Consider the following 14070-nt stretch of genomic DNA (forward strand, 5'->3'; position numbering starts at 1 on the left):
GCCAATGGCTGAACCACATGCTTGAGCAACGAGCTGTGCCAGGGGTACAAGATTGTTGGGCGCCACACGTGCAAATTGTTGAGGCAAGCCTTGCTCCATTTCTCCACGGATGCCGTCGTAGCTGGGATGCGGGCGACGAGAGGCTCAGGGGTCGTGGAGGGTTTCGCGGAGCAGAGTCCTAATGCACCGTCTCTCTTGCGGAGGCATGGGCACTTTGTCACATGTCGACGCATATTGTGGTCTGTAGTGCGTAGCGAGCAAGTGATTTGCAGTAGTATCGTGAGACTGCCATGATCGGCCTCATTGTGGTCCATGTTACATGCAGTGGGGACGAGCTTCGCGAGTGGGGGATCCCCAAGGATGGATGCATGGCGTGGGGAATCGAGACTGGGCCTCAGTTGCCTGTACGAGCAATTGCCGTTGTCTTTGTCTTGAATTTGCATGTGATATTGCCTGCCATTCACTGCGAAATGGTTCCAGCACTCAGGGACGAGTTTCTTAAGGAGTCGTCTTTCGTGGTTGCTGGGCATTGTTGGGAAACAATGGATGGGAATCTCTCGGGATCCAGCACAAAGCTCTCAGCCCACGGCACAGGAAGCTGTACAGTATGGATGAGGGATGGACGATGCAACCCGATGACGCCGGCAGAATTCGCAGGGTCCTCGCTAGCCGTCCAGAGGCGCTGAGGGTGTCTGGAGGACCCCCGTGCCTCGCGAGTCCCTGGATCGACTATCAGCCTATTTGTGTTCGGGTCAAGTCAGAGATTAGCACCAGCCCGGCGGAGCGACTAGCAACATCTGGGGACGGCCAATCAAGCAGGGCATCCACAGCACATGCGGTGGAGAGTCGATGCCGTCTGCTCTACGGTAGCCGGTAGCATGAGGCTTCGTTGGATGTCTGCCACACGACACGGTATTGGGTAAGTGTACAGTATGTGATTGAGGTAGTATATGCCTACCTGCGCCTGCCTCGACTCGCATCTCGAGTCAGACACAGATATAGTAATGAGATCTGGAAGCAACATGAAAAGATATTGGCAGAAGCATCGGTATAAAGCGCATATATGCATCGACATCTGAGGTGATAAAGTAGGGTAGCTGCTGTTGTTGCAGGGGATGGAAGAAGAAGAACTACAGAACACCAATTTGTACCATAAAGGTACACGCGATGCCACTTGCAGCTGCATTGGCCACGAAGAAGCTGTGACTTGCAAGTACTACTAGTATGAGCATAGACTGAGATAATGAGGGCATGACAACAACGTGAGATCAAAGTCAGCTGGATGCTTCGATTGCAAAGAAAAAGCGAACAAGATCATCGCCATTGTCTGACAGCCATGCCATTCAGATCGTCAGCGCGTGGTGAGCTTCACTTGATTACATAATCCAACTCGGAACATCTCTCCCTCCGACCTCACGCCCACTCCATCGCGACAACTTAAAGCAGCCCCCCATTCATGACGCTACTCTGCGCTTACATGAGGCTCAGACGCGACAATGGACCGCTGATGTGCTCCATCACTCCCAGCAACCGCAGCACAAGTCGCTGAGATTCACTCGTTACCCAGGCAATCGCCGCATCTGCTTCGCACGTCCGAGCCCCCGTCTATGATTCGCTAGGTAGAGGTAGCACCTGCCCGCCCGCGCCCGCCGCCATCATGCCTCCCGGATCTGGACAGAAGGGCACCGGCAAGAAGAACTCGGCCATGCCCAAGCCGAGCCGCAACTCGACGCCGGTGCCGGCCCCAGCATCGGCGCTGCCGCCGCAGGAGTTCTACGACCCGGACTACCTCAACACCCGCGTCATCCTGTTCGCGAACCTGACCTTTGACAACCTGGTCGACCAGAGCGCCTCCAGCGCTGCCGTGCCCGACTCGCGGAGCATCGACGCCATGCTTGATAAGCTTAAGACGCTCATCAGTATCATGGAGAAGCGCTCCACATTTTATGACCGAGGCATGCGGTATTTGGCCGACGAGCGCAAGAAACGCCCCGACGACCTGCGCGTTGAAGGAGGAGAGCCAGAGACGAAGAAGTCCAAGCACAAGCGCAAGAAGGGCGCCGATACCTCGGGGCCGGGCGAAGGTAGCCAGGGTATGTTGGCACCGCTTCTGAGGCCGCACCCATCAGACCCCAGTGCTCTTGACTGACACATTGCAATAGAACAATCCTCTCCGCTGAGAGATTCAAAGAGGAAGCACGTGCGCGACAACGACGACGCCAGCTCGTCGCTCTCCCCCATCGCAGGCGGCGCATCCCCCAACGCCATGGAAACCGAAGAGAAGCCCAAGAAGGAGGAAAACGAGGAGGAGGAAGAGAGCTCAGAAGACGAGGGCGCACCGCCGAGGCGTGAGCTGCCCCAGGCACAGACATTCGGAGAAGATCCGTCCACCTTTCCAGACCCGACCGTCTACGAAATTCTACCAACCTACGATGGCATGCCGGACGAGGAACGAAAGAAGATTTACTCTGTCGCCGTGTATCCAAAGAGCGATCTCTCCGATCTGATTGCCGGCGATCCCCCGGACAAGGACTTTAGCAACGCGAAACCAAGCAGCCAAATCAACTTTTCGACCTTCTCGAGCTACATTGATCCCTATTTCCGCCCGTTTACAGAGGAAGATTTGGCATTTCTGAGAGAGCGACACGACCGCGTGACGCCCTTTGTCATGCCAAAGCGCGGCAAGAGGCACTATACCGAGATTTGGGCCGAGGAGGATGGCGCCATGGCCATCGACACGCCCCAGCAGAATCGCGACAAGCTACCGCCAAATCAGCCGCGTGGCAGCATCGAGAACATGAACGACAGCGTGGCCGAGACGGATGCGCTATCCATAGGGCCGCTCGCCTCACGGCTGCTGCAGACACTGCGGCCCGAATCGAGAGTGCCCGTCTCTGACGACAAGCCAACCGCCAACGGTGTTACGAATGGCGACGTCAGCATGAATGGGGACATGAACGGCGACGAGGCAAACGGCATGCCCGACGACAAGTCAAGCGCAATGCCTCCTGCCACGTTCATGGTAGAGTCCACGTCAGAAGCATGGAGAAAGGCGACGCACCCGAAACTCGAGTATGCCCAGGTTGAAGAGCGGCTTAAGCAAGAGCTCCGGCATGTGGGCTTCTTGCCACCAGACAACATTGAAAGCGAGTACGACGGGCATTTTGACGATGAGGTCGCAGGCAGACTGCGGCTCTTACAGGCTAGGCTTAAGGAGCAAATGCTCGTCAATGGCGCGCGCAAGGCACGGCTGATGGACTTGGTCCGCGAGCGGATGGCCCACCAGGAATACCAGACCATTCTCGAGGATCTGGACTCGCAGGTCAATGCCGCCTATCTCAAGCGCACCCGGACGATGGGCAAGAGCAAGAAGTCCAAGCGGCCCGGAGGTGCCGGCGGCGGCAGCCACTTTGTCGGCGCAGGGGCGGGCATGGCGCGGCCAGGAATAGGAGACCTGACCAAGACGCTGATGGAGCGACGCCGGAGGTGGATCGATACGATAGGATCTGTATTCGACGGCGAGAACTTGAACAAGGTGCCCCGAAGCGAGGATCCAGACAGCTCCATCTTCAAGCCGGATGAGATGGCAGAGCTGATCAAGAAGGAGAAGGATCAGTGGGATGAGGAGATTGAAGAGGAGTAGGAGTTGAAGTGGTAACGGAGTTTTGGAGTTTGGGGGATGGACATGCCTCTACCAGGTTGTTATTGTGAATCTTTGACAGAAGGGACTGGCGTTGGGGTATGTATGCTATGGACGTTATGTTATGGGTTTGTCCTTGTGCAGCGATTAGGAGATATACCACATATATCTAGATGGATACTATTATTTGTGATGCTATTAACGGCTGTTACATGACGCTTGAGCGTAAGTGTAAGAGGAAGTAAGTATACAGTCACTGTCTTGATGCCACGCATTGAGGCGCCGCGAGTGAGGTGCTGAGGATTTAGTATAGGTATCCGCGCTATCAGCCCGAGAGATAAAGCTCAGGCGATGAGGTAACGCCTACAGCCATCGCGTATCAGCCCATCCGTCCCTTATCTCTCTACATGCACCCCGATAGACGAGCAAAGCGTCAAGCATCTTTTCTGCGGGGAAGCGCTGCACGATGATCCCCAGGCGCTTCGACTGCGGATCAGATCCGTGCTTCTCTCCTCCTCCGACTGGTGCTCTGGCTTCATTGATTTCTGTATCTGAATTCCGGCGCAGTTGCGGCATCCGAGTGACACCATGCATCTGGTGCCCAAAGAGGTGTGTAACTATCAGCGGTAGTGGCTTGTTAGCAGCTGTAGCTCTGGTGGATCTCGCCTGCTAACCACCAAGCAATTGCTCTGAGCTCAGCTCGACAAGCTCGTCATCTCACAGGTGGGATTCCTGGCGCAGAAGAGACTCGCCAGGGGCGTCAAGCTGAACCACAGCGAAGCAACGGTACGCAGCCCTTCACAGCTGTACTTGATACTTGATCTCCTTCACCCAGCTTCAGCACACGCCTGACTCAACTCACACCCCCATCAGGCCCTCATCGCAAACAACCTCCAGGAGCTCATCCGCGATGGCAACCACTCCGTCGCAGACCTCATGGACCTCGGCTCGACCATGCTCGGCCGCCGCCACGTCCAGCCCTCTGTCTGCGCGACCCTGACCGAGATCCAGGTCGAGGGCACCTTTCCCACCGGCACCTACCTGGTCACCGTCCACAACCCCATCCGCACAGACGACGGCGACCTGGCCCGCGCCCTCTACGGCAGCTTCCTGCCCGTCCCGGACGCTGACCTGTTCCCCCTTGCGGCGCCCGAGGAGTACGAGGCTACGGCGCAGCCGGGCGTCGTGGTGGCCGTCAAGGGTAAGATTGCCCTCAACCAGAACCGCAAGAGGATCAGGCTCAAGGTGACGAGCAAGGGAGACCGGCCCATCCAGGTCGGCTCGCACTACCATTTCATCGAGACGAACCCGCAGTTGGACTTTGACCGCGAGCGGGCGTATGGCTTCCGGCTGGACATCCCGGCCGGCACCTCGGTTCGCTTCGAGCCCGGCGACACTACGACGGTGACGCTTGTGGAGATTGGGGGCAACAAGGTCATCCGCGGAGGCAACCACATGGCGACCGGCGGCCTGGAGCTGTGGAGAGTCAACGACATTGTTGCAAAGCTGCAGCAGGCTGGGTTCTCGCACACGCCCGAGCCGCAAGCCGACGCCGCCCTCATCGATGCGTTCCAGATTGACCGCGCTGCGTATGCCACAATGTTTGGCCCCACGACGGGGGACCTGGTCCGCCTTGGAAACACCAGTCTCTGGGTTAAGGTCGAGAAGGACTACACCGCCTACGGAGACGAGTGCAAATTTGGCGGCGGCAAGACGCTGCGCGAGGGCATGGGACAAGCAACCGGACGCCTGGATGCGGATTCCCTCGACATGGTGGTGACCAATGCCCTCGTCGTTGACTGGACGGGCATCTACAAGGCCGATATTGGTGTCAAGAACGGCCACATTGTGGGAATCGGCAAGGCGGGCAACCCCGATGTAATGGACGGCGTATCCCCCGGAATGGTCGTGGGCAGCTGCACCGATGTCATTGCTGGCGAGGGCAAGATCGTCACGGCCGGCGGCATCGACACGCACATTCACTTTATATGCCCGCAGCAGGCGAACGAGTCTCTTGCCTCTGGAATTACAACATTGCTGGGAGGCGGCGTGGGACCCAGGTGAGTGTCAAGGCATCACATCCGAAGCCCCCTTGGCTGACGTGAATCATGCAGTGCTGGCACCAACGCAACAACGTGCACCCCTGGAAAGAATTACATGCGCCAGATGCTCCAAGCTTGTGACGAACTACCTGTCAACGTTGGCATCACCGGCAAGGGCAATGACAGCTCGCCCGTCGCCCTCCGCGAGCAAGTCGCCGCCGGAGCCTGTGGTCTCAAGCTGCATGAGGACTGGGGCAGCACTCCCGCAGCCATTGATTCGTGTCTCACGGTCTGCGATGAGCTTGATGTCCAGTGTCTCATTCACACCGATACGCTGAACGAGTCTGGCTTCGTCGAGTCCACCATCGAATCCTTCAAGGGCCGCACCATCCACACATACCACACCGAAGGCGCAGGCGGCGGCCATGCCCCGGACATTATCTCCGTGGTCGAGCACCCCTACGTGCTCCCCTCGTCGACCAACCCTACCCGGCCCTACACCAACAACACGCTCGACGAGCACCTCGACATGCTCATGGTGTGCCACCACCTGTCCAGGGACATCCCCGAGGACGTGGCCTTTGCCGAGAGCCGCATCCGCGACAAGACCATCGCCGCCGAGGACGTGCTGCACGACCTGGGCGCCATCAGCATGATGAGCTCCGACTCGCAGGCCATGGGCCGCTGCGGCGAGGTCATCCTCCGCACCTGGAACACGGCCGACAAGAACAAGGCGCAGAGGGGCCCCCTGCCCGAGGACGCCGGCACGGGAGCCGACAACTTCAGGGTCAAGCGCTACATCAGCAAGTACACCATCAACCCGGCCCTGGCGCAGGGCTTCGGGCACCTTGTCGGCAGCGTCGAGGTCGGCAAGCTGGCGGACCTGGTGGTGTGGGATCCGGCATGGTTCGGGACCAAGCCTTCGCTCGTCATCAAGAGCGGACTGATAGCCCTGGCTCAGATGGTGAGTTTTTCTTCCCTCCTTTCCTGCAACCCCCCTACCCCTTTCAATATTGCCTCCTCTACACCACTCCTTCATATGATTGCCCAGAAAAAGGAACGAACAACTACTGACTGCCAAAACTCTTCTCTCCAGGGCGACCCCAACGCCTCCATCCCCACCGTCCAGCCCGTCATCGCCCGCCCCATGTTCGCCCCCCTCGTCCCGCAGACCAGCGTGCTCTTCGTCTCGGGCGAGTCCATCGCCTCGGGCGCCGTCCAGTCCTACGGCCTGCGCAAGCGCGTCGAGGCCGTCAAGGGCTGCCGCTCCGTGAGCAAGCGCGACATGCGCTTCAACGACGCCATGCCCAAGATGAGGGTCGACCCGGAGAGCTACGTCGTCGAGGCGGACGGCAAGGTGTGCGGCGGGGAGCCGGCGACGAGGTTGCCGCTTACGCAGGCTTATTACGTGTATTGATTTTGAGTGCGATGGATTTGGGTAAATGGAAGTATGTTGTCGTCTATATGCAACGTTGATGGTGGAAGAACGTTGTATTCGATATGCAACGCTGGGGATGTGGTTGGTCCATGGTCTTCGTGTTTTGAAAGGAGAGCCATTTCATCGATCCATGTTCATCATCACAAGCTGCGCAAAGGAAAAAGAAAAGAGAAAGACAGACGAGACATAGTGTGAGAGTGAGAGAGAGTCAATCTGCTTGAAATCATTGGTTTCATTATCGCATACAAAGTTCGGCCGTTCCAAAAACAAGCTCCACAGACTTTACATACACGACGTTTGACCTCCTTCCCGGTCTCTTCCATCCCTTCCAAACCCTCTCTCGTCCCCTTTGTTTCCCGTCCCCTCTCCCGTGCGAGGGAACTACCTAGCAGAAAAAGACAGAAAAATCGATCCGAATGCCATACGCCCTATAAACCACGTTTTTATACGAACCGCCATGTCCTGGCGATGAAAAGGAGGGGAAACAAGAGTCCAAAAGGAAGCGAGAGATATAGAGGGCGAAAGAGAGAGAGAAAATGACGGCGACCGTTTCCCTGTGAATCCATACCAAAAAGACAGGCCAATACAACACGAATTGCATATAAAAGAGCCTCGCATCAAAAGGATGTCTGCAATGCCGTTCTCGTCCGAGGTATCATGATTTCCTTCTCAACCAAAACATAAAGGGAAAAGCAAGCCAGATTCAACTCGAATGACAGAAGAAGACAAGACAAACTCCTCGCGCAAGTTCCTTTCGCAACCCGTAGTAGTCGGCGCAAAAAAAAACGATGAATTCATGCATGGAATGGTGACCATCAAAAGGAACGAGTGTCCTTCCACCATCGCTCCTCTTGGCAGACCGACTCGGGGCCAACCATGTTGGAAAAAACAAAGACAGCAATTCATGATTGCCGCTGTCTGCCAGAAAGAGGCGTCGTTCAAGTGCTCTTAGTCTTCTTGCGTCCCGACTTCTTGGGCTCCTCCTTCTCAGGCTCAGCCACCTTGGCCGACGTCCTCCTCCGCTTCTTATCCGGACTGGCGGGGGCGGCGACCTTTGGCGTCTCCTGCTCGGCAGCGGGCGTGGCCGTCTTGCGCTTGCGGCTGGAGGCCGGCTTCTTAGGGGTCTTGGCAGCGGGCGCCTCGATCTCGTCGCCCTCACTGGTGGCGGCGGCGACCTGCTGGAGCTGCTCGGCAATGGCATCCTGGTCGTTGACGGGAGCCTCGACCTGGGCGGCGGCGTCCTTGATCTCCGGCATGGGAATGTGAAAGTCCTCTGCGTACTTGAGCGCTTCCTCATCGTTCATGTTTTTCGCGAGGGGGTTTCCATTCTTGTAGGAGTGTACACGGGCGTTGTACAGGCGCAGGTTGTACTGGTAGGCGTTGTTCCAGCCCTGCTTCTCCTGAGGAGTCATGTGCGCCCAGCGGCGCTGGCCCTCTTCCTGCACCGCGCCCTTGGGAGCGTCGGCACCAAGGTCATTAGCGATGATGGACCGGGCGTGCTGCATGTACAGGAAGTAGGGGGTCAGCGGGCGCTTGGGGGCGTTGGGGTCGTGTGTCCGCTTCTTGCGCTCCTTCTTCTCCTCAACCATGGGCGTCATGTCCGGCATGGGCATGATAAGCTGGGCGGCGGCATCAAAGGTGTTGATGAGATCGCCCTGAGGGCCCTCTGCGGTGCCCTCGCCCAGGAGCAGGTTGGTCTGGCGGATGTAGTCATTGGTGAAGGACCTCAGGAGCTCCAGGATGGTGGTGAGTCTGCCGACGGCCTGGTGTCATCGTTAGCACAATGTTGAGAAGCGAGATGTCGGTTGCTGTGAGGAGGAGGAAGACGATGAGAGACGAAGTAAAGCAGGTGTAAGATGGAGTGCTAGGTAGTGATGCCCCGGCGCCCAAGAGCCGCCGCCGCCGCGGATGTCCCAACGTCCCCCGGCTGGGCGAGCGTTGGCGGTCTCAGGCGGCTTGAGGCCTGTGTCGGGCTCAGTGAGACGCGGGGCTCAGCGAGCTTGTAAACAATGAATGCGGGAGGGGCTTGCAGTGCCGGACGGCGCGTCTGGGGAAGCGCAGCTCAGAGGTACCCGACTGAGGCGAGATATTGCCATTTGATGACAGGTTTGAGATGCACAAGAGGGGGATTGTCTGCGTCTTCACATGCGCCTTTTCCCTCTTCCCGGTTTACCGTTCCACGATGCCTGAGGCGAGCATTGGCCGCACCAGAAACACACGCAGAGAGGCACAATACCAGCTCGCTCGAGCCCGCCACTGGGCAGCAAGAGGATGCAGCATCTCAACAACTACTGGGTGAAGCGCTGAAATGAGGTGTGATGAGAGGAAAGCTGCAGGCTTGAACTTACCGAGTCGCGAACGCGCAGGAAGCTGTCGTTGTCAACCACGCGCTGAGGCACGCCGGGGACCGGGCCAGGAACAGCAACTGCTGGGTGCAGGCCGGCGACGACGGGAGCGGGCACCATGGTGGGAGGAGGCACAACGGCCACGGGCATCTTGGCCTTTTCCTCGACGGACTTCTTGGGCGGGCGAGGCATTGCGATGAGTTGAGGGCTGACCAAAAAAAAGGGCTGTTGGGGGGGCGAGGTTCTGTAAAATAGCCCGGGCGCGTTGCTGAGCGGCGGGCGCTGGGCGTTTCTGTGTCTGCGTCGGCGTTCAGGCTTTTTGCTGTCAAAGGAGAAGCGATGCGCTGTCGCAACGTCTCTTCAGTGAGTTCAGGGAAGGGCGCTGAAAGGCGATGCTAAACGGATAGCGGGATGAGAAGGTCGAGGTTGGTGGATCGGGCACGGGTTTGGGGGGATGGACGAGTGCTGAAGAACGGGGGGAAAACAAAAATTCGGGGGTTGGGGCTTTTGTGGTGGGCGGTGGCGGCAATAAGTACCTGCGCTGGGGAGCTTTGGGGGGGCGCGCAATCAGCGCAAAAGCGGCAGCAGCCCAGCCAGCAGGCGCCGATTTTTTTTCACTTGTTCCTCATTTTTTCGCGCCCCTCCTCCGCTTCCACTCAGGGCCTGCGCTGGCCGTCTGCCCGCTGATTTGGCCGTGCTAGAGGCACCCACTGACGCTCTCTGGCGCGTATTTCCTCCCGGCTTTCCTCCAGCTCTCCATCATCGATACCCGGACCGCAGCGTCGTGCTTCCATGCCCGCTGCACTGGCTGCTGGCCTGCAGGAAAACTTTGCGCGGCCCAACCAGCTCCCAGCAACTGATGGCCTGACCTAACGGGATCCAGTTGACGCTGTTCTCAGTGCTCCAGCCCAGAGAAGTCCTCCGTGGCCGCGGACCGGATCTTTCTGAGCAGGACAGAGGAGCGAGACCCCGCACTGCTGAGCTCGAGTGCTGCCTCGGGCTGTCTGTCCCCAGCAGTTGGGCCTCTGAGCTGCTGAGCCTCAAGCACTGGGCTGTGAGCTCCAGCAGCCGGCGCTCGACCAGACGCCGGTGCCTCATGTCGGGTCGCATCGAGCCGCTGGAGCTCTTCCATACAAGTACCAGGAGATGCTGCCTGGCTGATCTGAGCTGTGAGAGTCCGGGGCAAATCGAGAGGCGCACGTCTGGTGCTATAGCGCTTGCAGCAGCCCCTCAGAATGTTCTCGTCAGGCACGCTCCCAGCCTCTCTCGCCCGTCGCTGAGGTCTCGTGCCTACATGCCCGTCCTGCCATGGCGATCAGCATCCGACGCCACATGTGTCGTAGCTGTCCATGGATTGCTCGATTCATCTTCTTACCGTACAGTAGCTGCACACTGAAGTCCCGTCATCCTACCACTTTCGACCTGCACTCTTCACGTCCAATCCCCAGCACAGCTTGCTACAGGCACATAACTGGACCTGACCGACCACGAACCGATCGCCTGCAGCTGCTGTCATCAACCCGGCAGAATCCAGCACAGCCGCGCCTTTAGTTCCTCCTCCATGATGCAGCTCACTGGGCGGTCAGTCGCCGCTCCACCTGCACGAGAGCTCTTTCCTTGTGCAAGGCATTCTGGCTCTCCAATTTCGACTGATTTCGACACAAGTGCTGTGTGTACTTTGTGCGTACTCGCTTATTGCTCCTGATGCAGTCTCATCTTATCACTGAATTGATCCGAGTGTCGTTGTTGTTCTTCAATTACACCCTGCCACTTATTTGAGCTCGGCGCGTGTCCTGTGCCGGCCGCTGCCGCTCAGCGTGCCGATGCCGACCCTCTGAAGCTTCCCAGCTCCCCCAGCTCTGTGATTCGGCAGTACCAGCCGGCGACATCATTAAACACGCATCGCCCTCTGGAGCGCCCGGAATGGCGTCGGGTCCCTGTGAAATTGCGCTGAACTGGACGGCCAGCGACGACCTCAGGCTGGCCGTGCTGATCTGTGCCCAGGTGCTCAATCCCCCCCTCTGGCCAAGCTGGTTACACTGGGACAGCACCTGACAGCGCGAGCCAATTGAAGCCCCAGACGGAATGCTAGCGGTCTTTTAGGCCAGCTTTAGGCGCCGCGCGTGGCGTACATTTCAGCACGATGATGAAGGCCCCTCATCACTCGAGTCGGCATGGAGTTTCAGCGCCAGCGCCTAAAAGCGGCAAGTGATCAATGGCACTCTCGGCATCGGCTGTGTTGACGGCGTGCAAGACGCCCAGTGCTTGCGTGGTTCATTCGCGTGAGCGCTCTGTCCATAGCGCTGATTTTGGTGCAGCTGCTGTTCAATGCCGTGCTCTGTTGCTGCTGTTGCTGATGCATTCATGCTCTCGCTGGTCCAGCTACCAATTCAAGAAGAGTGCTGCCCACCAGCAGCGGGCAAGCGAGCACAGGCCTTGCCCGGGTGCCTGTCTTTCGGACCTCCAGCTGGGCGATTTACCCCGCCTCTACCACGGACTTCCGTCGTTCGATGATGTCGGATCCCTCGCTCTTATGTATATCCATGTCTCATATCCAGCTGGAAAGCCCGAGTCACAGACAGCTGAGACTTGCTCTAGTGGTGAGCCAGCAGCTGAGGAAGCTGTGGCATGATGAAGCTGCACTGTACATGGCATGGATGCAGCATGCATTTCGTCCGCTGCCTTTGCCTGTGCCTACGTCCAGAACGTGCAGGTCGATGAACTTACACGCGACTACACTGCTTGAAAAACCACCTGTAGTACCATCAAAGCCGTCGACGAAAGCTTCATGGCATGAACACGCTCATAAGCAGAGCATTGGGAGGTCTCACAAGCGCGAGTTGGAGCTTGCCATGTTGCTCTGGATACAAATGTATCTTCAGTTATGTATATGCAACCTCGATCATGGTGACAGCTCGTCCAAGTGCTGAGCCAGGAACGGCTTTTCAGCTCAACGATACGGGCCTCCTGTTTGTTGTCCGGGTTCTTATACCTTCCACCCCTTGACCATGCTCAAGTGAACGATTTCTTGTGGAATTGATATGCCCTAGCTCGGGTACTTACAGCATGCTTGCTTTCGAAACACATTCTTACAACCTCGATACTCCTGGGCAGTTTACCAACGAGGGACAAGCGTCGACGAAATGCCTGCCTCGTACTAACGCCTCATCAAATAGTCTTCGAAAGAGATCTACACCATCTACTTCGGTAGCAATCACGTCTAGTATGGTGCTTTTATTCGAATCAAGACTCGATGTCCTTTCTTCAGTCGCCACGGCTTGGTGGAAAGCTAAAGACCGGCCAGCAAGGAATCTATATCCAAAGATACCAAAGCTCATACCGATTCATAGCGATATCGATCCCTTCTGAGCTCTTTACAATGTCGATAGACAAACAGTGGTATCTCACAAGGATGCAGTGATGTTTTGGCAATATGAATTAGGAGGAAATTTAAGGCAAATCCCGGGTGTTCCTGATCCATAGACGAGCAAGCTAAAGACTGGCCTTGAGGGCTTCCGTAGCATTGAATCGTTGGACTCTTTATCAAAAGTCGTGATATTGCCTAACAATGTCTAAAGTGCCTTGAGTGCATCCCTGCTCGGGTACGTCACACTTGATAGCTCCAACTCCAACGCTTTTAGCTGCTGGAGTTGTTGTCGACAAAGCTCCTCGTCCTATCAAGGCAACTGGACTCTCCTGTCATTTATGACCTCAATTCTGTACGCTGTCCGCCGTCTGCATGGAACCGTCTCTTGTTTCACCTGAAGTGGTGAAGAAGCTTGTTCTTTACCTTGGCGGGGCACCGTCAACGTCATGATACAACTCGCACACAAGGCATGAATTGGAGTCACTGGAGCCTTACAGTATCTGCACTTGTACTGTGTCTCTCATGACATATCCAAGTACATACAGTATCGACTCAACGTCATTTGCTGCTCTTGTCGACGATGATCTTATCACCAGTAACAACCTTTGCGCCAACCGCATTCCCCTTCTGAGTGACGCGCACTGTTTGCCCTTGGTAGTCGGTTTAGGATCCCCAAACAAAGTAATCGAGTAACCTTACTTCTTCCCACCACACTCAATCGCGTCTGGTGTCCATAACCACAACCCCTGGCCGAAATAGCGGCTGCCACAAGCCGTGGCGGCATGTCGACAGAAGTGACCCGTCAGCTGTATGCAGCCAACCACCACAGCCCAGGTATCTTTTCGTTCCCGCCCCACCACAAGGCGCCGGCATTGTTCTGAGCCCCTCGCGGCATGAAACGGTGCCGGCATGATTTCATCGCTGTCGACCGGTTTCCACGCAATCCTGGCCACTCACGGCTGCTGGTTGGGTCTCTGGACGGCCTCCTGGAGCGTCTGCCAAGACTCTTTCCCACCGCCTCTGATGCTGCCGATTGCCTGATGCCAGTAATAGAAACAAGCACAGACGACGACAAGTGACTCCATATGTACATGTACGACGGCCCCAAACACTGCCCCTCCTACTCCGTATTGTGCCCCTCCTCTCGCATTTTCCTCCAGTCCTCCTCTTCTTCTCCAGCAATCTTCTCTCTACTGCCTTCTCACCATCTCTTCTCTTTCTCTTCCAACTTGCTTCCT

At 57.1% G+C, this 14070-nt stretch overlaps 3 protein-coding genes across 3 annotated transcripts; 2 read left to right on the forward strand and 1 right to left on the reverse strand.

Moving 5' to 3' along the window:
• Positions 1 to 1315: 1315 nt before the first annotated feature.
• Positions 1316 to 3744, forward strand: BBK36DRAFT_1134857 (hypothetical protein). Its single transcript, XM_024892442.1, is given in 5 exon segments — positions 1316 to 1337; positions 1351 to 1537; positions 1658 to 2093; positions 2163 to 3643; positions 3698 to 3744. The coding sequence occupies 2 exon segments, from the start codon at positions 1658 to 1660 to the stop codon at positions 3641 to 3643; spliced, it is 1917 nt and encodes a 638-aa protein (XP_024751509.1). The 5' UTR covers positions 1316 to 1337; positions 1351 to 1537; the 3' UTR covers positions 3698 to 3744.
• A 484-nt stretch (positions 3745 to 4228) lies between these two features.
• BBK36DRAFT_3012 (urease) lies at positions 4229 to 7099 on the forward strand (the record flags this gene model as incomplete). Its single annotated transcript, XM_024898017.1, has 5 exons — positions 4229 to 4249; positions 4340 to 4426; positions 4514 to 5700; positions 5755 to 6646; positions 6779 to 7099. 5 exons carry the CDS (start codon positions 4229 to 4231, stop codon positions 7097 to 7099), a joined length of 2508 nt encoding a protein of 835 aa, XP_024751510.1.
• A 954-nt stretch (positions 7100 to 8053) lies between these two features.
• On the reverse strand, positions 8054 to 9657 carry BBK36DRAFT_157285 (hypothetical protein; the record flags this gene model as incomplete). Its single annotated transcript, XM_024897658.1, has 3 exons — positions 8054 to 8883; positions 9469 to 9510; positions 9583 to 9657. 3 exons carry the CDS (start codon positions 9655 to 9657, stop codon positions 8059 to 8061), a joined length of 942 nt encoding a protein of 313 aa, XP_024751511.1. The 3' UTR covers positions 8054 to 8058.
• Positions 9658 to 14070: the final 4413 nt, after the last annotated feature.

The sequence above is a fragment of the Trichoderma citrinoviride genome (genome assembly GCF_003025115.1).
Source record: "Trichoderma citrinoviride strain TUCIM 6016 unplaced genomic scaffold BBK36scaffold_4, whole genome shotgun sequence".
Taxonomy (NCBI): domain Eukaryota; kingdom Fungi; phylum Ascomycota; class Sordariomycetes; order Hypocreales; family Hypocreaceae; genus Trichoderma; species Trichoderma citrinoviride.

Coding starts and splice junctions, on each gene's coding strand:
- BBK36DRAFT_1134857 (XM_024892442.1), top strand. CDS start 1,658: ATGCCTCCCGGATCTGGACAGAAGGGCACCGGCAAGAAGAACTCGGCC. Junction 2,094..2,162: donor GCCGGGCGAAGGTAGCCAGG/GTATGTTGGCAC, acceptor ACATTGCAATAG/AACAATCCTCTCCGCTGAGA.